The sequence below is a fragment of the Tinamus guttatus genome, unplaced genomic scaffold (assembly GCF_059628265.1).
Source record: "Tinamus guttatus ecotype Peru unplaced genomic scaffold, ASM5962826v1 Tinamus_guttatus_pri_ptg000291l, whole genome shotgun sequence".
Lineage (NCBI taxonomy): Eukaryota > Metazoa > Chordata > Aves > Tinamiformes > Tinamidae > Tinamus > Tinamus guttatus.
Window position 1 is genome coordinate 973,335 of NW_028288825.1, and position 23,565 is coordinate 996,899.

A 23,565-nucleotide genomic window follows, 5' to 3' on the forward strand; every position below is an offset into this window, starting at 1 on the left:
TCCCCACGGGAGGAAACAGGTCCCCCGAAGCATTGGGGAGCTGGCTCCGCATCTCCAAATGCTCCAAGTTGCCTCTGCCCGGCGCTGCCAATGCGGGAGGAATGTGGCTTGTGGAAGCTTCACGCGCTGCCCCTGCCCTGCGTGGCTCCTCCGCGGCCCCGACACAAGCAGGGCTCCTGCTCCTGCCAAAATAGCACATCTGATTTCCAAGGGGGGAAGGAGGAGAGCGCGGAGCTCTGAGGGATGAGGACGGGTACAAAGAATGACCTCGCTGGAGAGAACAGCAGCGGGATGGCAGGAGCGGGGAATCAGCTCCTCGCACACACCAGGATGGGCTCTAACAACCCAGGAGCGCTCACGGGGAGAAGACACGGTCATTCCCGGGATAGCACAAACCACCTCGCTCCTGGCTGAGGATCCGAGACCGCCAGTGCCTGCTCCTGACTGGGGAGAGGGTGGAAAAGCCAAGGCAGACAGCAAACACACCCAGGGGCCGTTCAAGCAACGCACACACTTATGCTAACAAAAGGCTGCAGCGTTACGAGCACAATAACATTAACCTGTCTGAGCAGAGGGGATACCACAGGCTGGCCCAAAACAAACCCACACGGCAGGTCCAGACAGGTACGGACCCAACGGATGGGAAAGCAAGGAGGGAAAGGGCTCTGAAGGGGAGGCATCGTGCTCTCCTACTGCCATCCATCAGCGCCATCCATCACAGCAGTGCTCAGGACACAGCGTGCTCCGTAGAAAATGCTGACGGGGACACGGGGACATCAGCTCTGGAGCACCCTGGGCCTCCCCGGGAAAGCAGTGCCACAGCAAAACCACTCAGCACGTTAGGAGCATTTGGAGATCAGCATTTAGGAGATCACGGGTGAAAAACGGGCTGAACTGGAAGTCGATAACTGTTTTGCAAAGAGACAAACCCAGCGTTTTCCCACAAAATACTCCAGCAAAGGGGAGACCCGACCGCCACGGAAAAATGTCGCTCCAAGATTTTGTAGCTTGGTTTTTGGTACAGCTGTCTGATGTTTTCAAAAGTGCTCAAAAAATAAGGCAATATGAAAGTGATCCAGACCACTACTGATGCCCGAGGAAGCTCTGTGGAGCAGAGAAGCCGACTGAAATCACACTGAAAATACTTCATTAATGTCTCTAAAACTAGCACGAGCTCAAGGCGTGGGATCTAAGGACAGAACCGGGACACTATATTCCCATCCCAGCTGCAAGACAGACTGCATTTAAATCAGATCTAAGCTTCAGCTTGCTCACTGTGGGCACCATTGACCCCTGGACAAGGATTATCAAACCCAGCTGAACTTCCACCAGGCCAACTGATGGAAACACTATCAGCAATAAGAACACACCACAGCCAAGGGGCTGATGACCATGATTTGTTATTCTAAAAATAAGAAAAAAAGAGAGTCTTTGAGGTACTTCTCATTCAAAAAAACCCTTTAAATATCCATGATTGCAGGTGTACATGACTACAAATGCTATCTGTAACATACAAAAGATGTGATTTATTTCAACTGAGCAACACACGTTGTGCCTCGTAGCTGGCCTAGGCTTCCTATTTTGCCAAAAGTAGACCAAAGCAAAGAATGATTTCCACCAATATCACAAAGCACACTGCCAAAGTACACAGGGGCCCCTACACCAGGCAACACAGGGGAAGGGCATCATTAAGACAGTCTCTTACCTTTAACTTCAGTACAATAACAAAGCAATTCAATATTAACCGCAAGGAAATACTCAGCGTATTCCAGAAGCCTTGGAGATAGGCTTTTTCGAGGCGAGCATTACCCAATAGATGTTTCCCCACAGCAAAGGCCCAGCGTTTTTTTTTTTTGTTTTGCAATTGCACCTAATTAAAGTGATTGTACAGCATCCAGCGAGGTGGCCACGGGCTGAGGATGGGGAATCCAGGTCGACGAGAAGCTCTTTCGTGTGTTCACTCCAACTGTCCCTCCCGCGCCGCGACCGTCACCACCACAGGTTGGGAGGCTCCTCGGCCACTCTGCTCTTAAACAGGGTAATTTCATCCAGGTGCCTCATGGGGACATCTCTGATGACCTCTGTCAAGTCCTCGTGAAGGAGAGGGAAGATGACGACGTTCAGTGCCGGGCGGTCTGCCTGGAAACTGGATCAGACACAGGTTATTAGCCGAGGAGAAACAAGAGTTGTCCAGGGTAAGAGAAGGGGCTTGCAGGGATGCAGGTCATGCAGCACGAGGAGCAAGGAAGGGTTGTTCTGATGAGCCAGGAGGGACACTGGAAGTCAAGGTCCCCTCTCCCCCGTGTGTGAGCAGGACACAGGCTGAATTGAACCATTTTGCAGCAATCTTTGGAGCTGACAAGTCCAATTCAGGGCTGACATGAGGAAGGAGTAAAATCCGCAACACACAGGTATTCTCAGAGGACCAGGGCTCCCAGGAGCTTTAACCAAGCTGGGCAAGGTGCTCAGGGATAACAACGAGAAGCTGCTGCAAACCAGCAGCAAGCTGCAGAGCCATTAAAAATCAGGGCAGCGCAGTGCCAGGCATTCCCTCGGGGCTGAGCCTGGGATTAGCACTCCGGGCTCAGTTGTTCTGCATGCAGAGCCCACACTCTGCAATTAGAGCAGAGGCAAGTTTGGAAAGCTCAGATCTGCAGATAAGCATTTAAGTGTGCTCACACGCATGCACACACACACACTGCAGCCTCCTTTTTAATAAGGGCTGCAGAAAACCTGCCTTGGCAGCATGATTCTGCTCTAAACAGAAAGGTACTCAGGTATCCCCCTTTGCCACTGGAATCTGGGTCCCAGTTCCTGAAGTTACAGCCTCAAACTGTTTGGCCCCCCATTTAAAAATAAAAGCTGCAGTTTCCTGTCCTCCCAGGACCCCTCACCAACACTGCACCACTGGGCCTCTTTGCAGCACACACGGAGCATCTCAGACCTCGCAAACGAGAGCCCTGACACAACAGTATGAGAAGCAGCTGGGTTATCATTATACAACAGAGGAAGAGAACAGCAACATTTAAAATATGCATAATGTAAGAACAACCATACAAAGATGCCCACATCCCCATCAGCTGCACAAGAGAGCAACCTGGTGAGCTAGGAAACAAGGGGGAGAGAAAGAACCATATGAAAATGTGCCATAACAAGAAAAAGTCAGCTTCCCCCTGCAAGCTTTTACAGCTGGGGTAAAGGGAATTTGTGTCATCACTGAAGGGTTACACCCTTAAGTTTAAAACACTTGTGACCATTAGTAATTCTCCAACAAGACACTGCCTCTGAACCGTGTGATGAGGGCCAGGTCATTACCGCTATAAAGGAGGCAGTGCCAGAGTGGCAGCATCAGTCCACGGAGGGCAAAACGGGTTGTGCTGGGTCTGAAGGGGGGATCCCTGCTGAACAAGCTCCTCCTGCACAGGCTGCGGCTGGAAAATCCCCAGCTCATCCCCCTAGCACCGAAACAGCCGGACTTCTCTCAAATAGAGAGGTCACAGCAGTGGAAACATGCATGAAAATCCCAAGCAACACATGCTAGCAGCAGGGCCAGCTGATGGAAAGGCCCCAAGAGACTGGAATTTCTCCAGGAGACAGAAAAGGTGTTCTCATCCACAAACAATTTGGGATAGAGGTGCCAAAAAATGTAGCAGGCAAATACCCATACCAAATTTAGCTGTTCAGTCCTGGTGGATTAAGTTAATTCTCCTGGACCTACATAGCTGCAGGAGCAAGAAATTCCCATCCCAAAACTACCTGGGGAAATTTTACACCTTTCCACATCACAGAGCTGCTGCTGATGCCTAAGGGCTGGCAGAAAAGAGCCCCTTTCCCTGAGCTCATCCGGGCGTTGTGCAGGAGCTGCACGGTCCCTTGCTTCCACAGTGCTGCCTGCAAGAACCCAGTCTGCAAATAACCACTGATCTGGGAGGCAGTTGGGTAAAGTCAGCAGTGAAATTACATAAAATACAGCAAATGTCTGTTTGATAGTCCCTCCTCTGCCTCTGCTCTTCATGTTTCTTATCCAACACCACAGTCCTGCGGAGAAAATCATGTTAATAGACCAAGTTTACTGAAGTTCAGTGTAGGAGAAAAACAGGCATCTTTGCAGGATACAGCCTTCCTGACCATAAAACCCTGAGGCTCAGGAACCTCTGCTTCTTTCTTTGTATATAGACTCGCTCAAATTAGATCTGCATGCTGCTTTCTCACCATACGCAAAATTGCAGCTTATATGCAGTCCTTACATGTAGCTATAAAAACAAGAACCTCGACAAGTTTACACGACAATCTGCCACCAAGACAGCTGGGGAAAAAAAAACGCACCACAGTAAATATACCTTGCAAAAAGGCTGGATTTATGTTTGGGATTTGAACTTCATCTTGAAAAAAAAATACATAATAATAATAGAAGTAAAACAAAAAGAAAGCTTTGTCATTTTCTCCCCCCAAGCAGGAAGCCGTGTGTGACTACAACCCTTGTAAATTCCATAACCCTGCGAGCTGACGCCGTGGAATTCTTTCCATGTACAATTTGCGTGATTTAAGAAAAAAAGAGAAAAAAAAAATCAAATGCACATGGCTCGCTATTATTCTCAGCTAAATGTGCGTGCAAAGCCTCTGCTTTAACTGCCTGTTAAAAAACACCCTGATTTTAACAAGCAGCTGTCACAACGTTAAACTGGGATTAGCAGTTCCCAAAAGCAGACTCCCCCTGCAACCTCTGCTCCTTCCGTCCTTCCCCGGGAGGCAATTCCTTTCTTCGTGCACCTGCCCAGGTGGGCTAGATTAACTGAGGAGCACTTAGAGCCCCTGTTCCAACGGCCCCGGGCACGGGGAGGAGATAACAAGAAGGGGAAGAGATTGAGTTAATGAGTTGCAGAATAGCTCCTGTAATCTTCTTGACGGTTCTTTCCTCATTCCACACCTGGATGGACTTCAAACTGGATCTACCTCTGCAAGCACACGGCTTGTAAAATAAAAACCCGAAGGACAGAGAAGGATGTTGACCCGGAGAGACAAAAGAGCTGCAGCTCCAGACACGAAACCCTGCCTTTTTCCAAAGGAAAGCCGCCAAGGGGATGTTTGCTAGCTCCCTCCTACAAAACCTCCAGACTAAACTCATCACGATTAATTAAATGAAAGCAAATTTTCTAGACAACTCACTAGCAGCCCCTTCAAAACAGATCTTTTAATCAGAACCAACCACTGGCATGACAGAAGAAAATACCCCTCCATGCGCATTTTCCAGCACAGCCTCTGGTCCAGCAGACTTGACACCAAACCAACCACTGCCCAGCAGAAACTTGCGCAAGGAGATCTCTGAAAGTGTCTTCGTTTGGATGTGGATACGGAGTGGGCCTGGTTTTAGGAGCTGAATGGAGTCACCCATGGAGCAGGGAGACACTGATTAGAGCACAGGCAGCTTCACAAACCCCTCTGGCATCAGCTGAAATATGGCCTCATACTATAGCCAGATCTTGAAGAAGTTGCACATGGCTGGAAGGGTTAATAACACTTTGCTATTTGCCTCCAGAATCATCCGAGAACAGGTGTGGACTGGCCACAGGAAGGTTATTTTCAAGTGAACAGCTTGGTAAATAGCCTACCACTATGGTCTCAATTACTTCCAACCAGCATGGCAGGATCCAATATGTAGGTCAGGGACAAAGTCAAAAAGAAGGGGAAAAAGTCTAAAGCAAAGCTGCACTTCAATCAGATTCCCCTGATTCCGGCAGGACAAAAGAGTCACTCCCTGGAATGTGGTTATCTCCCGGCAAACACCCTCGGAGTGTTTTCAGACATACTTCTCTATAGGGAGGCCACCCAGTCCTCAGAACTTCACCTGCTGACGCAGCTCAAGGGCATCCCAAAACCTCAGGTGGGTCGCGGTGACGGCGCGGGCTCCGTCTGCACCTCGGCTCCCACGCGACGACAGATCCGCTGCGTCGCGGGCGCCTCGCGCTTACCTGCCTTCTTACAGAGGAAGGGCAAGGCAGCATTTGGAACTGAAGACTATTTCCTCTGGAGATCTCCAGAGGAAAACAAGAGAAAACCCAATGCCAACTTCAGAGGTTTCGGCACATCCCACTTCAAACCTGGCGAGCAGGAATAAGGGCACACAAGGTGGTATAATTAAGCACTGGCACTAAAAGAAGTACACAGAAGAAGTACACATCAGATAAAACGAGGAAATACAGAGTATCAGGGGGAGATCAAGGGCAGAATTTTTTAAACATCAGCAAATGAGATGGTCTCATGAGGGAAGAGACTTGAGAGAGAATTTGAAAGGCAACCTCAAGAAGCTCAATTTGAGGGAACAAAGCACAGAGGGACTGGAGAAGGTTCGGACTCACAAGAGCCCTCTGATCTCTGCTGTGGTCACACACCTTCTCCTGCCTCCGTGCACAGCCCCTGCCACCTGGCAAGTTGCTTCTGGAGAGGAACAAGTTTCCCAGGAGAAGAGAAGTCAGCCTGGCTCTCATTTTGGCCCGAGCACAGTTCTTTCACCCACATGCCTAAAAACCACCCTGCTAATCCTCCTCCAGGCACAGCATAAGTTTGTTTTCACTGGAAGACTGAAATCTCCAAAGTTCAAATGTGGCATCTGCCTTGCAAGCTTCAGCCAAGGCACCTGAGCCAGGGCTGGAAACTCCCATCCCTGGGGCTCGGCATGGTGGAAAGGAGAAGTGCAAGGACAAGCTGGAGCAGCTGACGAGTGACAGGACCCAACATACACACACATGCTTTTCCCATCCTTGCAGGAAGGCCAGCCGTGCACTTACGATTTGTTCCACTACTCAGCCCCAGAATTCAGTAATGTGGAATTGCAAGACCTCCCTTTGCTTGCAGGGACGCCAAGAGCACAAAATGAAGCTTCTCCAGAGTTTTTTTCCAGCCACACCAAAGAAACGAAGGGCTGAATCCTCCCAGGCACCTTCATTTGTGAGCAGGGTAGCCCCTTGTCGCTCTCCACTTCCCCAGGTGCCTCTCAAGTGGCTCCAAAGCCTGCACAGTGGCTCTAAAGCAGACCTGCTCCTTAATACCTCTCCTTGCTAATCCCAACGGTGCATCAGCACTGGGCAGACTTCCCCTTCTCATCTCAGAAGGGGCCTTCAAAAGTTCCCTAGGAAAGGAGCTGTGATTCCTCAGGTTGCTTGTGCCTCACACAAGGGATTTCCTCCTTCAAGTGTTGTCTTCTCATGGGGTCTTCCACCCCCTGCATCTGTACGACCAAGTGGCATCCTACCAAAGCCTGGAATTTCCCCTCACCTAAAATCACAATGTTAGAGCCTCCAGCCTGAGAGGAAGGGTCATGAACTAGACTCTCTGGATGTTGGTCACACGCAATACTGGTTAATCTCCCAGTGTATCTCAACTCATCCCATGAGCCGAGGCCAGTGCTCTCTTGTAAGGCATGAATGACACTCCACTATTCCAAGGTTCTTATCAAACACGCTTCCAGAGTCCCAAGTTCCCACGTTATTTGGCCAGCTGAGCTCTGCAGCAGTTGGATGCGACTGGACAATTAGAGAGGGAGGGAATAAGAACCCGAGGAGCGAAGCCAGAGTGCCCAGGACACGTCCTGGGGGAGCGCTCTGCCAGAGCAAGCTGAAAGTTATTTCCTAATCTCTTCCACAAATTAAAAAGCTACTGCAATAACTGCTCAATTAGATTTATTTTACTATGGAAATGCTTTAAAGCTGCACTTAATGCTTCCGTTCAGCCTTTTACACCCTCATGAAGAGGGAGCACGACAGCACTACTCCAATATTATTTCTCAGCCAAGAGAGGGAGGAGGACACTGCTTGAAACCTATTTCGTGCACAAACCAATTTACCCTCTAAGAAGGGTTTGGGGACTGAATTCCCTTCAAAACACATGAGCTAGCAGCTAAAACAAGTCATTTGGGTTAGCCACAGGAATGCATTCGATGAGACATTTTAGTACCCCCTCCTAAAGTTCGAGTAATGCACAAAAGCAGGGATGGTCCCACAGTTGCACGAGCTTGCAGAGCATCGGAATCCACCTCCAGCAACATCCCTGCAGGAGCCAAGGCGCCAGGAGCGCACCCCAAGCACAGGCCCTCCTCACGGAGCCCTCCACGGAATTCTTGGGTAACGCGAGCTGACAAGGATGCAGTTTGTTATTCAGCCCGTGACAGAATGATTCAGGGGTTTCTAAGAGCAGGAAATGAAGCAGACAATGAAAGCTGGAACAGGATGCTAATGATTCACTACACCAGCCCGGCGATACATTAAGTCTTCTGCAATCAGACGCAGGGACGGAGCCCACAACATGCTTAGGCTAGCGGAGTGGGATTGGCAGCTCCCGTGCTGGCTCGGGGATTCGGGAAAAACAGCGGCGTGCCGCGAGGTACTTCTTTTTTTCAAGGTCAGAAGGAAGAGAAGGTGGTGAAGGGAAGCTAAAGACAGCTTGAAAATCTCAAATAAGCCCTAGGTGGTAATACCAGCTTTTTGCAGTGTCAATGCATTTGCGGCAGTCAGGTGGGCAGTGCAGCAGGGACAGGGAAGCACTTGGCAGAATGCAAAGATTTTCCACCTGCTTTCTGCCCTAGGAGCCCCTTCCCATCCGCTCTGCGAGTCAACAGGAGCATCCGCAGGGGCTTTTCTGAGGCCAAGCCAGAAACGAGAAGCAGGGCAGGGAGAATAAATCAGCCAACTAGAAAAAAAAAACAAAGGGATTTTCAAGGCAGAAGTAATAAGGGAGAGGAGAAAGCTTAGCTCCGAGCTGAGCAAAAAGTCAGTTGTGATGATTCAGGCCTGTGCCAAGCACCAGAGGAGGGACTGGCTCGTTCAGCACTTCCCCAGCACTCACAGTTTCAGCCCCAGGCTCCCACCTGCAAGTCCCACTTCTGCAAGCAAATCCCAGGTGGGTCCTATAGCCCCTCCACATCCTGGCTGTCACAGCCACCCAGGGATAAAGGGAGCAGCAGTTTAAGAAGAGGAAACATCCAGGCAAGAATTTAATGTTAAAAGGACAATGACAAGCAGGGGAGAGTTTAGACAACACTAGAGCAGTTTGAATAGCCAGATCTAATTAAGACTGAAATAGCTATTCCTGGAAAGTGGTGCGAGTCTTGTTGTGAAAGTCCCTTCGAACTAGGCAGTGCTCACACCTGAGCCAGGGAGGACCAGGAAGACTAAGTTTGTATCTCTCTCTCTCTCTCTCCAGGTCCTGCATCCCCAGCACAGGGGATGTCCTAAAAAATTTCCTAAAATAGGAAAATAGGATTTTTTTTTAGGAAAAATTTCTAAAAATAGGAAAACCCACTGTACTGGAGAGCACTGATTAACCCTCAGAGCCATCCACGTAGCGAGGCACAGCACTCCGTCACATTAGAGCCATTTGTTGGGGACAACAGCCAAGACGTGGCTGGCCCCACAGCCAGCAGCACAGGTAGGACCACCAAGCACCACAGCTCCAACCTGGCACTCGTATCCTGGTGGATGCTGTGCCAGGATCCGGGCTCTGGCTCCTCTGCACCACCTCCAAACAGCTTTTGGGATGCAGGAGATGAGAGAGGGGCTTTTGGAGACCCCCCAAGCTGCCCACCCGCCTCCCAAGAGCAGCTCCAGCTGCACCACGGGCCCTTGTACCCTGGCCACGCACTACCAGGGCTCAGCTTGCCTCACATCTCTAAATCTTGGCACCTTCCCCCCGTGTACAAAGAATCCCTAATGACACCGCTCGCTCTCAGAGATTTTTTTTAATTCTAGTGTTGCTTTCTTGATCTGTTTCAAGGTGTTTTTTTCAAGGACTTTACACAGGCTTCTATTGTCTGGTATCACCGAGCCCTTGAAGTCATTACAATAAACAGCAACTACCTAAACTCTTAAGCCAAACCCAGAAAAATTCAAAGAAACCCAGTGGAAAAGAAGGATTGTCCTTGAGGCCGTGGGGGCGTTTTCCATGCATTCCCGTCGCTTTTCCCAAGCCCCTTCCTGCTGCTAGGCTCTCCCGCGCGCGCGGCTTCCCTTGCAGCTCCGCAGCGGGCAGCACCGGTGCCGGCAGCAGCGCTGAAGTCATCCCCATCCCTTTCCCCACAAGATTTCTGGGGCAGAGAAATCCAGGCGGATAAACAAGATTATTTAGCAAGCAACACATCAGGACAGCATGGAGCAGCGGGACACCCATTGCAGGCCACAGCTCCATCTACTGACTAGTTGCCCAAATCACAACTGAATCTCAGTAAGTTGGCCCAAAATAAGGAGTAAATCTTCCATTTCGTGGAGGTCACAGAACTGGGCTCATGGTGCAGCCTCCAAGCTTAGGTCTGGGCACTCAGGATTGTGGTTCTGTATAGTTTTTGGAATTAGCACTTCAGCGGTTTTAACGTGAGTTGTTCAAGCAAAGGCAGCCTGGAGCTGATAGTTTTGACAAAATCTGGGTGCAAGGGGAAACGCTGGGCACCAGGCCTGCTTCGATGCGAAGCGCGGCGGCAGCGGAGCACCGTGTGACACGACAGAAACGCTGCTTTACAGAGAAGCTGCGAGACGAGGCCGCTGTCACGTGCAAAATCTGAGGAAGAGCAGGGAAGTGGACATGGATCACGCACGCTGCATTTCCCACTCTGCCCTTTTTCCCCTTCTGTACATCCCTGAACCACAAGGGAGATTACCCCTCTCATACACACAGGAGAAAAAAAAAGAATAAAGAAAAACACTGCAATGATATATTTGCCCACAGGGAAACAGGCTTCTCTAAAGCTCAGAGGAGACCTTGCCCTTGCAAGCCTCGTGTTTGCTGATGAGAGCTCCCGACGAGTTCTGCTCGGCTTACTGTGTTTCACTGCAAGGGAGGCAAAATGGAATGAGAGGCTTCTAATGATTTAAATATGAAAACTAATCCCTACTAAATGGCAGCAAACTTCAACCAGTCAAATACCTGCAGGAAAAACAGACAACAGGGACCCAGTTTAGAGCTGACACAGGACTAAAAGATGTGAGAGTAACTCTCTTAGCAGGCGGGCTGGTGGTACAAATACACCAAAACTAGCTGTATTTTATGGACAAGAGTTTGAGAATCCTGGTCTCTGCTAGGACCTGATCCCTCCTGCGAATCCACGTCTGGAAAACACAGCCCCATACTGCGTTGGGTTGCATTTTCAAGCCCTCCCAGCTCGACAGGCTGCAGCAAACTGCTGGTGTATGATCAGCCCTAGGCCTTTCCAGCTCCTCAATCCCCTCCAAAAAAGAGCAGAAATAAAAGTCACTTAAGCCACATCTCCCTGGTCAAAAACCATCAATCCCCTAGCTGTTCCCAGCCCAGAAAAAGGTCATCTCAGCTGGCCCTGAACCAGGAAGCCTAATCCTCAGTGGGACCCGAGGAATACGGATCGATGCTCCCAGCTCAAAGGAAGGGGAGCAAACAAAGGCCGGCTCCAGCTTGCCAGCTCCGCTCTCATTCCCACCTTCCCACCCACTCTTTCCCTTTTTCACTACATGCTCGGCATCTGCACGAATTCCAAACAATAAATACACTTATATACAAATAAATCACCTTCTCTCATTCTGGCACAGAATATCTAATTCCAAACCCGCTGCCCGATGGGCTCTTGCACGCGAGCAGCGCGTTCGCAAAGCCGCGCTGCGCAAACTCGAGCCCTCGCCCACAGGTTTAAGCAATGAGCTAGCTACCAAGAAAACGCACTCAGGGGTTTTACGACATGTCCCTTTGCCCTTGAAGAAATAGATAAAAATGCAGTCAAGAGAAAGTCAATTCCTGACCCCATCTGTAGGCATATTTGTGCAAGGACAGGAACGGGATCACTGGAAAAGTCACATGGTTAAAGGCTTACTGATGGCTCATGGAAACCTCCAGGCTTTGCTTACACATCATTTTCTGTATATTATTCCTTGCATTTTATTACTAGAGACAGTTGCATGAGGGCAGGATCTTGGTTGCTTAGGAGAGCATCTGCTCCCACTGCTTTTCCTCCTCCTGAAGTCATAATCTTACGTGACATCAAAATTGTTTCCAGAGCCACCAATTACTGTGTCACCGAGGACTGTGACTTCAGGTGCAGAATCGGCATAGGGAGCAGATGCTTTCTTAAAAAAAAAAAAAAAGGGGGGGGGGGGGAGAAGAAGAAAAAATATTTTCATACAAATGTTCCTATTAATAAAATACAAAAGCAGAAAAATAGTATGACAGCCAGAATTGTTACTAAAAATAAAAATAGCTTTTAACATTTCCACGAGGCATCATCTGCTCTTTGGAAAGTTCCCAGGGTTTAAATTATTAAGAGGTGCAGAATGTAGTTGGGATCCATACACGACAAAAAAGAAGGGGGAAAAAAGAGAAAAGACTGCAGAACAACATAGTTCTGGCCAGTAAAGGGACATGAAGTGGCCAGTGCTGCAGTGGCATCTCATATGGGAAGGCAGAATAAAAAATGTGAACTGTGGATAGTTGCTTCTTTCTAAGGATCCTCAAAGCACAACTGCATCAGACCAGGGAATGCTATTACAGACACAAAGCCCTGTAAAAAACAAATCCAAGAAGTCCTTGACACATAACAAGGAATTTACTTGGATGTGCCCAAAAATCGCTCCCCCAGAGGGACACAGGCCTTGTAGAGGCAGTAACAGCCTTGTATGCAGTTTGATAGGTAGCTAATATAGTCATAGGCGCTTCTGGATTTGATTCTAGGAAACAAGCCAAGTCTAATAAGTGAGGGTGAAGCTGGAGAAAGGCTGGAGGGGAGGAGCACCCTTTAGGATGCAGTAATAATGCCATGCGATTTGAAATTTTTATTAGAGCTTAACAGAGGAAAGCAACAGTAGGTGACAAAGAAAACAGACTGAAGGCGGAGAAAATGCCTTATAGAAAAAAATAATAATGGAAAGTCTGTTGCATGGGAAATATTTTGTAAGATGACTGCCGCTATTAGGAGATTTCAAAATGCCAGGCGTAATTAAAAGCTCTCTTTTCAAATGCAGTTCACGGCTCGCACACAAATGCTTCCCACCATGCGAGCTTCAGAACACGGCAAGGGGCCAGGCAAGATGCATTTAAGAACTGCCAAACGTGCAAAGGCAGCATGTACCATTCCCCCCTCCCCTAAAGCAGCCTTCACAACAACCCTTTAAAGGCTTTTGAGTTGCGCTGCTAGGGGATTATCAGTAAGTGACATTTACAAGTGATTAGAGGACAGAATTATCTTAGTCACTTGTGGGAAAGGAGGAAAGCTTCAAGGTCAAACCTCTCAGTACTTAAAATGTCGCCAGATGTTTTGTTTACACGGAATTGCTATTTGATTTATGATGGAGCTGTACATACAGAACCGCAGCTCAGCCCTAACACAACTGCAGAGAACACGGGTGGGAATGGAATCAAAAATTCACATAGTACCTTCAAAATTTTCACTTATTGACTCTTATTTTAATAAGAGGCTAGCTCACATGCCAAGCAGCCACACAGCACCTATTGGCTTCCTGCAACGAGTGCTCCACGCCATACAAACGTTGGCAGGCAGGGAAATGGAGATAAATCTCGGGCAGTTCCAGAAATCCCCCATTGACCCCTTGGCAAACTCACCTCCGGACAAGAGACTGCTGGAGATTTTTGCAAACGGTAAGAGATTCTCCCATAAACATGTGGCACATGACGACCTCGAGGCAGTTGGCCATGAATGACATCACTGCGTCAGACTGCAGGGTGCCGCTCCGGGAGACGATGCAAAGGCGCTGCAGAGAGGAGCAGTGACTCAGGGCCTGGAAGAACTGGGCGCCCGCGCTGAAGTACGGCTGCTCCAGCCTGCAAAAGGAAATAAAAACAAGTCCACGGGCAATTCGGGCGTTTTTAAAATGGTGGGAAGGCAGAATGTTCAACACGGTTTGGGAAATGGAACAACCAAGCTTCTCCCACCACCTATTCCGCTTGCACGGGCAATACCCTTCTATGCACGTGCATCAGTAACATGCAGGACAAACAGCTTTGCAAGCTCAAACCTCTTGTAGAGGCAAACAAAATATCACTGCAGAAAGAGCTTAAACTGCAGAATTTCAGAGCCCCCAGGGCATTGCTGGAGAGTAGCTGTGTTTTCACCAGTCTTCCACAATAGCACATTGGTAAGATGAGCCCAGATTTGATCAGTAGGCCCATCCTTAGGGCTAGGACAACAGTTTTTGCTACCTGGCTCCAGCAGGTAGCTGATGTGGATTCGGGAGTCATTGCTCCAGCACAGCAAATGCTGCTCAAAGCAGTCACATTCAGTGTACTGCCTAGCCAGAAGCAGGCATGAAAAATTCATGATGCACACGGGGCGATGCAGAACTCCTGCCTTTGAGCCAAGGCCACCACAATCAGCTTTCCCCAGCCAGACAAAAGACAGTGGAAAAGGACCTAAGCTACTGCCCTCCCATAGCAAGGATCATCCTCAATCCAAGCTTTATCTTGAACGCTAGGTTGGAGAACAGAGTGATAATTTGCTATTATTGCTACACAGAGTCTCTCATCACGGTCCAGAAGACCACGAAGGAGCACTGTGAAGCCACACGTGGTCAGGGAAGGTCCAGGTTTCAACCAGCAGCATAACTGGATTGTTCCTTCACACGAATTAGTGTGTGGGAGCAGAACCTGCTCAGGGGCTGGTCTCGCCCTTCACGTGGATTTACTACAGGACCTCGGAGTACTCGGAATCCCAGTCACTGGGTCAGAAAGGCCAAGGGCTCCAAGACGTTTAATCCACTAGGTGATAATGTGCTGGCAGTCCCCACCTGAGCTGGATAATCTCTGTGCACGCATTTGTAGTGTGTGGAGGCATCTCAGCAACTTAATCTTGTTAATTGATAAACTGCAGCTTAAAGACCCAGCCTGAGACTGATGGTCAGGTAGTAACAGTGTAAGAACAAAACAGTCCACACTTTGGGTAAGAGCTTAAAATGAATGGGAAGCTTCTCCAGTTTTATTGGTCCATAAGAAGCTTAGATCAAAAAGCACAGGAGCTTCTGCCTTCCCAGGGCAGGTTTTGTGCTCCATCTGGGATGTGGCAGGGAAGCACACTTGCAGTACCTCCTTCCATGCGCTAGATGACAATGTTGCTTTGGAGTTCCACCTGCAACTGGTTTCTAAGCTTAGAGAAAAATCCTTCATGGGGAGGGGACAAAAGGTAGAAGAAGCAGGGAATTAGTTAAATGGAAAAGAAACTGCATTATTAGGAGGAGGCACTAAACACTCAAAACGTTTTAAGCCCACAAAGTCTTCCTACGCTTTACTCGGAAAGAGAAAAGACACCCTGCACTGCAAATCCTAGCTGTCACTGCAAGGAGCCACCCTTGTTTGTCCTCTACACTGCCTTGCATTTAGCCTCCATTTCGTGATGTCTGGAAACAGCAGGACCTAAACCGAGTGATGGGGCAGCGCGTGTCAAAACCACCTCCCTGGATGCCCACAAGACCCCAGCCTAAGGAAGTCCATCAAGAGCAGCTGCCCCTGCTTCCATGAGGGAGGCCAATCTGCTCCTTACACCCCTTACAAAGGGGAAAATGGTGTAAATGGAAAATCCTGCTGAATTTTAGCCACTCTGATTCCCCTCACTGCTACAATGCATTACGAAGATGCACATGAGCAGCAGCCTCAGCTGATGAGCAGTGGGTTTTTGTTGCATTGTAAATGGCTGCAGTCACAGGAGCCTTCCCTGAGAGCTTGGCCTTGCCTTTACTGCTGCTGGGAGCTTGTTTTGTGAGCAGGGGAGGGCAACAGGGCACTCAGGTCTGGCGGTTTCATCCACAGAAGCTCGAAAGAAAAAGCAAATAAACGAACAACAACAAAAAAATCCCAAACACTCATCTTCCTAAAAAGATTAACACTTGCAAAGAAGCCATGTTTACTTCAGCAAACTTCAATATAAGCCAGAGATAGAAAAATCTCAGAGGAGATCTCAATATTAACTAAATATCCTAGGAGTATCTTGCTCCCTAAAAGTTTTCCAGGGATCTAAGCACATACCAAGCCAAAGAGTCAGGAAACACATACAGCATTTAATGCTGCCCTGGCAGGCTGTTAGCTCACAAACAAGTTATATCCACTCCTCCTCAGCTAAAAGGAAGGAAGCTGCAGCACAGACTTTATATGCTTGAAATAGTGCTTAAAGGACATAATCCGAGTCCTCAAGGACAACATAAGATGAACTCCCACTCTCCATAACTCAGGAAGGAAAACATTCAATATTTGAAATTCAGCTACTTTTGACCAGAGCAGAAATGCTTGGCTAGTGTAAAAACAGCACAACCAGCCACATACTAGACGATCACAAAGAAAAAAGCTCAGTGATGACCCCTCACCTGAGATCTCTCAAACACTTGCAGTGTTTCAGCATGTCCATGAGAGCAGACATATAGACCACGTTCCCCATCATGCCCAGGTTGGCCAGCGAGAGAGTCCGCAGATGCTGGCACTGCAATCCGATGCTAACGAGCCCGGAGCCGGTTAGGATATTTGGCAGTTGTGCCAAGGTGAGGCTTTGCAGGTAAGTCACCTGGCCGATGGCAGCGACCTCCGCATCCCCCACGCTCTGGGCCCGGATGCAGGGGGGCAACGAGTTCCTAATTGCTGGCTCGTTGCGGGGCATGGCAGAAGAGAAACTGGACCCAATTATTTCCAAGTTTTCCAAAAACGGAAGGCTTCCCATCAAAGTCCAGAATACTGAAGAATGTGGCTTCTGGTGTGAATACGTCTGTATCCCAATGCGGACTTTCTTTCCTAATGTTTGGGGCATCACATTAGACTGCACAGGAGGCTTTTCCATGTTTGCAGCAACATCTGTTATGGAGCAGACTGGCAGTGCTAATGAAAGCAGGTGCTTTAGTCTGGCCAGAAGTTGGCACAAATGGTTCCCTATGTTTTTTGAGCTGTGATGATGAGCTGCAGAGAGGTTGAGGTGCCTCAGGTTGCAGCAGGACACTACCAGACTTTCCAGAATGCTACTGTCAATGTCATCTTCTGCTTTTCGAAACAAGGATTCTGGAGCCAGACAGTGAATACAGCCACTGAGATTCAAACTGGTCAAGCTCTTAAGATCCTTCCCACCATTCATGACCCTCTGGATCAACTGACCACCCGACAAGGTGCACCGGCTAAAGCTGAAGTAGAAAGGGTTGTTGAACTTCAAGTGTTGCAGGAGGCCAGAGCCATTAATCCAGGCTTTGGGCAATTGCAAAGCATCCAGACGTACGTTTCGAGCCATCGAGTCCAGAAGGTTTTTAGTGGCTCCCGTCTCTGCAAAGCTACCAGGGGCAGAAATGAGGAAGGCATGAAGGTTCTCGGGCGTTCGATCACTCAGCACGGCCAAGTAGAGCCTCACCACCTCCTGGTTAACGTAGCCAGGAGCCAGCCTAGCGTAGAAGACACGAAGATTCTGGTAATGAGGGACATTGCTCTCACCTACCATTAGTTGTCCAGAAAGCATAAAACCTTCTCGTGAGTGATCAAGGATCTCAAAATACAGCAGCAGTTTCTCAAGGCTAGTGCAGCACGGCACAACACCATACGATGGAGTGTAAAGGGTTTGCTTCAGCTCCAAGACACGGCTGAGGGTGGCTTTACACTCGCTGCTGAGCTGACTGGCATCAAAACCTGGATTGACATCTATGGCCAGGGAGCGCAGGTGCTGGAGCGTGGACAGCATCTTCGAGAGGTGCAGAGAGGTGATGCGGCACCCAGACAAGTTCAGTTTTACCAGGTTCTTGCACCGCGTTATATGATCGATAGAGGAGCTGGGCAGCCAGTAGCAGCCAGCCATGTTCAGCTGGTAAATCTCTTTTCCGATATCCCTCACCAACTGCTTCACTTTGTCTTTGTTTACCTGTACTTAAACAAAACCAGATTCAATGAGACATATGGTAACAGCAGGTACCAACTCAGTTTCTTATCTGAAGATGGGTACAACAATCTTCATTCAGATTATGTGCCTCAACCAAATGTTTCAAAACAGCAGCAGAGTCTAAGAATTATTACACAGCTCATAAGAGGTCTTAAGCATGGCAAATTAAGCCAGTTAAAGTTATATTCGCTTTACCTTCTAGTTTGTCTCTGCACTACTGACCCGTGAGGCTGAAACTGTTCAGCAAGTAACAGAAATAGAGGACAATCTCCCTTTTCCCACGGCAAAGTTATTTCAGCAGACATAGTTATTTATGAAAACTCATATTGAAGGAAGAACGTTTCTGTCAGATTTACTCTCATTTTACTTTCTGGAAGCTAAAATGAGGACAGTTTTCACTGATGGTATTTTATGTAACCAAGGGAACGGGAAGCTCTTCTAACAAAGCATTCAGGAAAACAAATGCTTTTATAAAAACGGTTTTATTGTTTACTTGCTTTCAGAATTTAAGAGCAGCATATTTATAGAGACACACAGAACAGTTCTACTCCTAGAAACTTTTCCAGGGGTCAGATTTGTCTTCAGAACTAACAGAAGCAGCAAACTGCTCTCCCCACCTTGTAGTCTTTCTGCAGTAAAACAGTATGGGTTAGGCTCTTGTCCAGGCAGAGTGTTGCGAGTTTCCTGCAGGTTCTCCTGACGTTCAGGACAAGGTCTGTGCAAGGGACATAGCTCAGGATGTGCAAGAGGATCTCATCGGAGAACTCCATCAAGTTGACGCCGCTACTTTCCTCCTCGCTCTCCCCACTTACAATCTCCTAGGGAAAAAATAAAGAAAAAAAAAAAAAAAAAGAGAGAGAGAACCTACTAGCTCAGAAGCCTCAGAGTTTGGGAAAGAAAAAAATACCTTGAAACTCAGGATGAAGAGAGACAAAATGGAAACAGAACCACCTTAACCATGAGGTACATCTGTTCACATGGAGAAGTCAATATCTTACTCTTAAAAAAAGAATACTGAGGTAGTGCAAAACGACACCTAAAGCTGCAGCATTCTTTTGCTATAGACTGCTTTAAAATGGGACACACTCCTTACATTCAAACCACATTTGCTGCTTATCTGGTAACCGGGAAAGTGACTTTCCCTGTTGTCTTCTTTCCTAGCAGGGTTCATCCTTCTCTCCCCTCCTTCCCTCTGACTGCAAGCGACTTGAGTAACCGTTAATCTTTAGAAAGTCTCCATGGTTGCACTTGTATATATATATATATATACATACATATATATATATATATAATATTTATGTAAAGCAGAAGGGCGGGCCAGCTTCACAGCACCCCCGGGTGCCCTGCCTTTATACCGCAAGCGCTGGGCACAGATTAACGAGGCAGTGAAACCCGCGGGGTGCAGGAAGGGGCCCGGCTCCGGCCGACCCTCCCGCGCCGCCCGCCTCCCGCCGCGGCCCGGCCTCACCTCTCCGCAGCGGAACATGGCGGCAGCGGCGGCGGCAGCGCGGGGCCGCCGCCGGGCGCCGCTCAAACCGGCCGCCTCCCGGCCCGCCGCCCAGCCGGCCCGGCCGCCGCACGGCTCTTCCGGCGCTGCCATGACCCGGCTTCCGCGGCTCGCCACTCCTCCCCGCCTGCCGAGGCGCCGCCGCGCCGCCATCTTGAGCGTGGCCCCGGCCCGCCCGCGCGGAGGGCGGGAAAGGAGGCCGGTTCCTCGGCGCCATCTTGGGAGCGGCGCGGTGGGCTCTTCCCGCCGCCATCTTGGGAGCGGCGGGGGCCATGTTGGGAGCGGCCGCCCTGCGCCCTCCGTCCCGAAACGCCGTTTCTCGCCCCGAAACGCCGTTTCTCGCCCCGAAACGCCGTCCGCAGAGGCGTCGTCGGGCCGGTTCTTCCCCAGCCCCAGCCGGCAGAGCTGCTCATAGGTGCTCAGCACCCCAGAAAACCCCGAGTCGAGCACAAAAAATGCAAATGGGGCCTTGGAGGCAGAGCTGGTTACAGCACTGACTCACCTGGCCGAGTGATGCTGGCAGCGTTGGAAGCATCTAGAAAATAACCCTCTTGGTGTCCTCCTAGCCTGGAGGGAGCAGAGGTGGGAGAGACATGACACACACAAGACCTGAATGGGTTAATGCAACCAAGGGAGCCATGACTTCCTCACGGCTCTTCCAGGGCATCCACCCCACCTGGAAACCCACAAATATAAAGCAGCTGCCCCCCTTCACTGCTGCCCTAAATGATCCCAAATGTGGGCTCTATGCAGGCTCCATCAGGGGCAGCTGTGAGGTGTGATATTCCACTTGGCAGGTGGAAGGACCTCATGGGGCTCTGTGGGAGCTCGGCCATTGCACAGTCATCTCTGTTGGGTGCTCCGGCTCGGCAGCGCTGCTGGGAGCTCCTGCCCCCAAATCTCAAGTACAGACAGGACCAGGGTGCTGGAATTTCCAGAGTTACACTTTGGGAATTTCACTATTCATGGAAAAGTGCTCTTTAAAGATGACCCACAAAGGAAGATGAATGGGTTGCAGCTTTTCTTCCTCCTTGTTTGTTGTCGTTTAAGGCCATAAATGAGGACACAGAGAACAGGAGTGGGTTGAGGATCTAGATTAGAAGTATTGAGTGCCTCAAGTCCTGAGTTACCTTTCTGCTTCTAGGCCTGTGAGAAGGATCTGGAGATAGAGAGGAAAACCCCTCTGAGCACTTAGGCCAGAGCCTCAATGAAAGCATCTCTACTGGTTGTTTGTTGTGTGTTTTGGTTAAATAGAAGGTAATGACAAATTAAATCCAGAGACTCTTCAGTCAGGACTGACTTGTTAGACGTCTACCAACCCACCACATTTGCAGTCATCAGGGAAAGCAGAGACCAGGGTGGAGAAGGCCTGCATTTCCAATGCAAATGTGCCTAAAATCAACAGCAGGGCCAATATGCAGAGTAAAAGCCCTGCCCAGAGTCTGGGCTGAGCCTCCTAGAAGCGACACAAATTAGAGATGCAAAGATGGCCAGTGCAGGGCCAGTCGTGGCCATGGTGTTGCCCAGACTCTTGGACGATGTCTGCATGTTGCAGCAAGAGCAGGTTGGCTGGAGCAGCCTGTGTTAGGAGCAACTGCAGGTTGCCACCATTCCTGGGGCATGCGTGGACCTTGCAGCAGCTGCTAACCCCAAATATGAGCTGCGAACAGAGATAGGTTAAAGAACCTTCCCGGGAGAAATGAGGCTCTTAGTGGTTCATTAGAGAAGCTGTGCTCAAACTCCCCATCCACCAAGCAAATAAGCAATGTGGCACTATAGATAAGAAACAGATTTAGTGCAGGATGGCAGCAGGACATCAGATAGACCGCAGAGGAGGAAGGAAACGAGCTGCCACACCAAACATGGACATACCTCATGACATTCATGACAACCTCCACAAGGAGCTTGGTTCAGTTCCAACTTGGGCCATCTTGGAGCAGACTTTGATCATCTTATGACTAATACGCAGCTGTTTTAACCCAAAGAAGGCAAGCACATACGACGCTCTCCCAGTCCTGCAGGGCAAACAAACAAATCTAGTGCTAGCATCGAGTCATTTTGCTCTGCATAAGGCAACATGTCTTTGCTGTTCATGGCCAGACCGACTTGGGGATTTTTGCCATTGGGTCATTTCTCTCCACCGATTATTAACAACACTGATACAACCCAGATTCCTCATCTTTTTATCAGCGTGAGTAAATCCCACCAGGACTACGGTGGTTAGAGCACTTGGTGTGCTTGGGTAAACTGCTCTCTCTACCCCTGCTAGTGATTTTGAATTCTTGATACAGCCAAATGCAGTAAGACCTACTTAAGCAGATTACTGATGTGTATAATGCAAGCCAGGGCAGGCTGCAGGACAGTAATCCCCCTACAAGGACCAGCTTCAAAGACCACTTCTCCTCCTAGCAGAGCAAGTGCCCACAGTTTTAGCCAAGAACTGACACCTCAGCCCATTTTTAAGCTGGTGCTCTGCGTGCTTGGAAGGGACTTCTGCAAGGAGGCTGTTCCCTTGGATTGCCATGAGATTTCCCAGGCCATCTGCATATGGAGACCCTGCACATCTCCTGAAGGAGCACATGGCCTCTGAAGAGCAACGGGACCCCACGGACGAGGGGTCTGTAAAGCAGCACGGAAAAGTGCTCCCTTGCAAGACTGGGAGACTCCTGAACAAGGAGGCCCTTCAGGGCTAAATCCAAAGAACTGCAAGAGTCTCCTTTGCCAAGGACATCGGTAATTCCTGGCGGTGGCTTGATTCCATAAGCAGCTCAGCAGGGTGACTTTCCAGGTCACCAGCTAATTGCAGGTGAAGTGCCGGTGGCTGTCGGCAGCGGGAGCGAAAGTTGGGAGCTGTTTGCGAGGAAAGGGCGAGGAAACGGCGAGGAAACGGTGCTCCCCTCGCACGAGCTGGCCGCTCCGTAGCCATCTCCTCGCCTCACAGGCTGTGGAGGGAGATGGCCAAGTCCTGCCCTCTCTGCAGGCCTGGGAAATGATATTATCTCACAGGGATGGAGCTAGACCTGCTCAGCCTGGCCCGTGTGGGGGGACTGGCCCCTTGGTGGCTGTTTTAAGCCCTGCTCCTCACGCAAACCCTGGCTCAGGAGGTGTCCAGCCCAGGAGGAGGAGGTAGCCAAGGGACAGCTTATTCCCTGCACATGTTCTTTGACTCCCACCTTAAAGACCCTGTTGCTGGTGGCTTGGAGGACACAATTAGATACACCCCTCTGTGACCTCGTACAGGCAATCCCGTGACCAGTGAACAGGCCCCGTGACGTTTCCCCCGTTCTGTAAAAAAGCAAGAGAACCGAGTCCTCCCAAACGCGTCCACGGAGAGGCTGCAGGTAGAAAGTGCCTCCTTTCCAGTCCCCGGCACCCCTGAAAGGAAACCACCCCGGCCTCCCCGCCGCCTGCGGGAGCCCCAGGCGGTGAGTAACGCTCGCAGGCTTCCCTGCTCGGCACCACATACTTTTCTCCAGCATGTAATGGCCCAAAGGAAGTATCAACCTTCCTTTGCTGGAGCAGCCTGCAAAGCATCTGTGCACATGGCGGCCTCATGCCGGAGAGGCACCGGGAAGGACCGCAAAAGCCCGGCCTCGTGTCACTGGAACAGCAGAGCAGGAGGAAAGGAAACAACCCAGCAAAGTGTTAGCTGAGAGGAAAGCGGGTTTGCTGCTCCTGGGAGTTTGCGAATCAGCGCAGGGCCCCTGCGCGCAGGCGGCTCCGCGCCGGCCGCGCTCCCTGGCCCCACACCTCCTCCTGCGGGGCTGCTCCGAGCCCCGGGCGCTTCGCCGTGATGTGGTTTCTCCCTCACTGTCACCATCACCTCGTCTGTTGTTTGTGTCTCCACACATTTTTTCCACAGCAGTCAGTGGAAAGTTTGTTTTTTTCCTAAAGCAATCAGGGAAAGCTGAAAGCAAGGGGCCAGATTTGTGGGCTGGTGCCCCATTTCTTGATCTCCATCTTCTTTTCTCCTTCCCCAGGTTTTCTTCAGGCTCACTACTCCCAGCTCCTGCCCCATGGGCAACCACAGTCTCCTCCTCACCCTAGATCCCCCCCAGATCCCAGGTTATGAGCCCAGTTTGTGCCTTTCTCTGGCCTCATTCACCTCCTCCCTTGGGAACTGGTGTTTCCCGTGACGACTCTGCCCGTGCTGGCGTCTGCACCTACGGCCCTGCCGGCTCCTTCTGCACCCGCAGCAGCCGGAGGGAGG

At 49.9% G+C, this 23,565-nt stretch overlaps 1 protein-coding gene across 2 annotated transcripts; it reads right to left on the reverse strand.

Moving 5' to 3' along the window:
- Window positions 1-1,504: 1,504 nt before the first annotated feature.
- Window positions 1,505-19,514, reverse strand: FBXL18 (F-box and leucine rich repeat protein 18). 2 transcript variants are annotated; one of them, XM_088527734.1, is made up of 5 exons: window positions 19,317-19,514; window positions 18,466-18,666; window positions 16,311-17,830; window positions 13,564-13,782; window positions 1,505-2,146 (listed from the first exon to the last, which is right to left on the reverse strand). In XM_088527734.1, the coding sequence occupies exons 1-5, from the start codon at window positions 19,506-19,508 to the stop codon at window positions 1,990-1,992; spliced, it is 2,289 nt and encodes a 762-aa protein (XP_088383860.1). In that variant the 5' UTR covers window positions 19,509-19,514; the 3' UTR covers window positions 1,505-1,989. The 2 variants fall into 2 exon arrangements, with proteins under 2 accessions (XP_088383860.1, XP_088383859.1); XM_088527733.1 differs by lacking the exon at window positions 19,317-19,514 and having other exon boundaries at window positions 16,311-17,835; window positions 18,466-18,525.
- Between the last annotated feature and the right edge of the window lie 4,051 nt (window positions 19,515-23,565).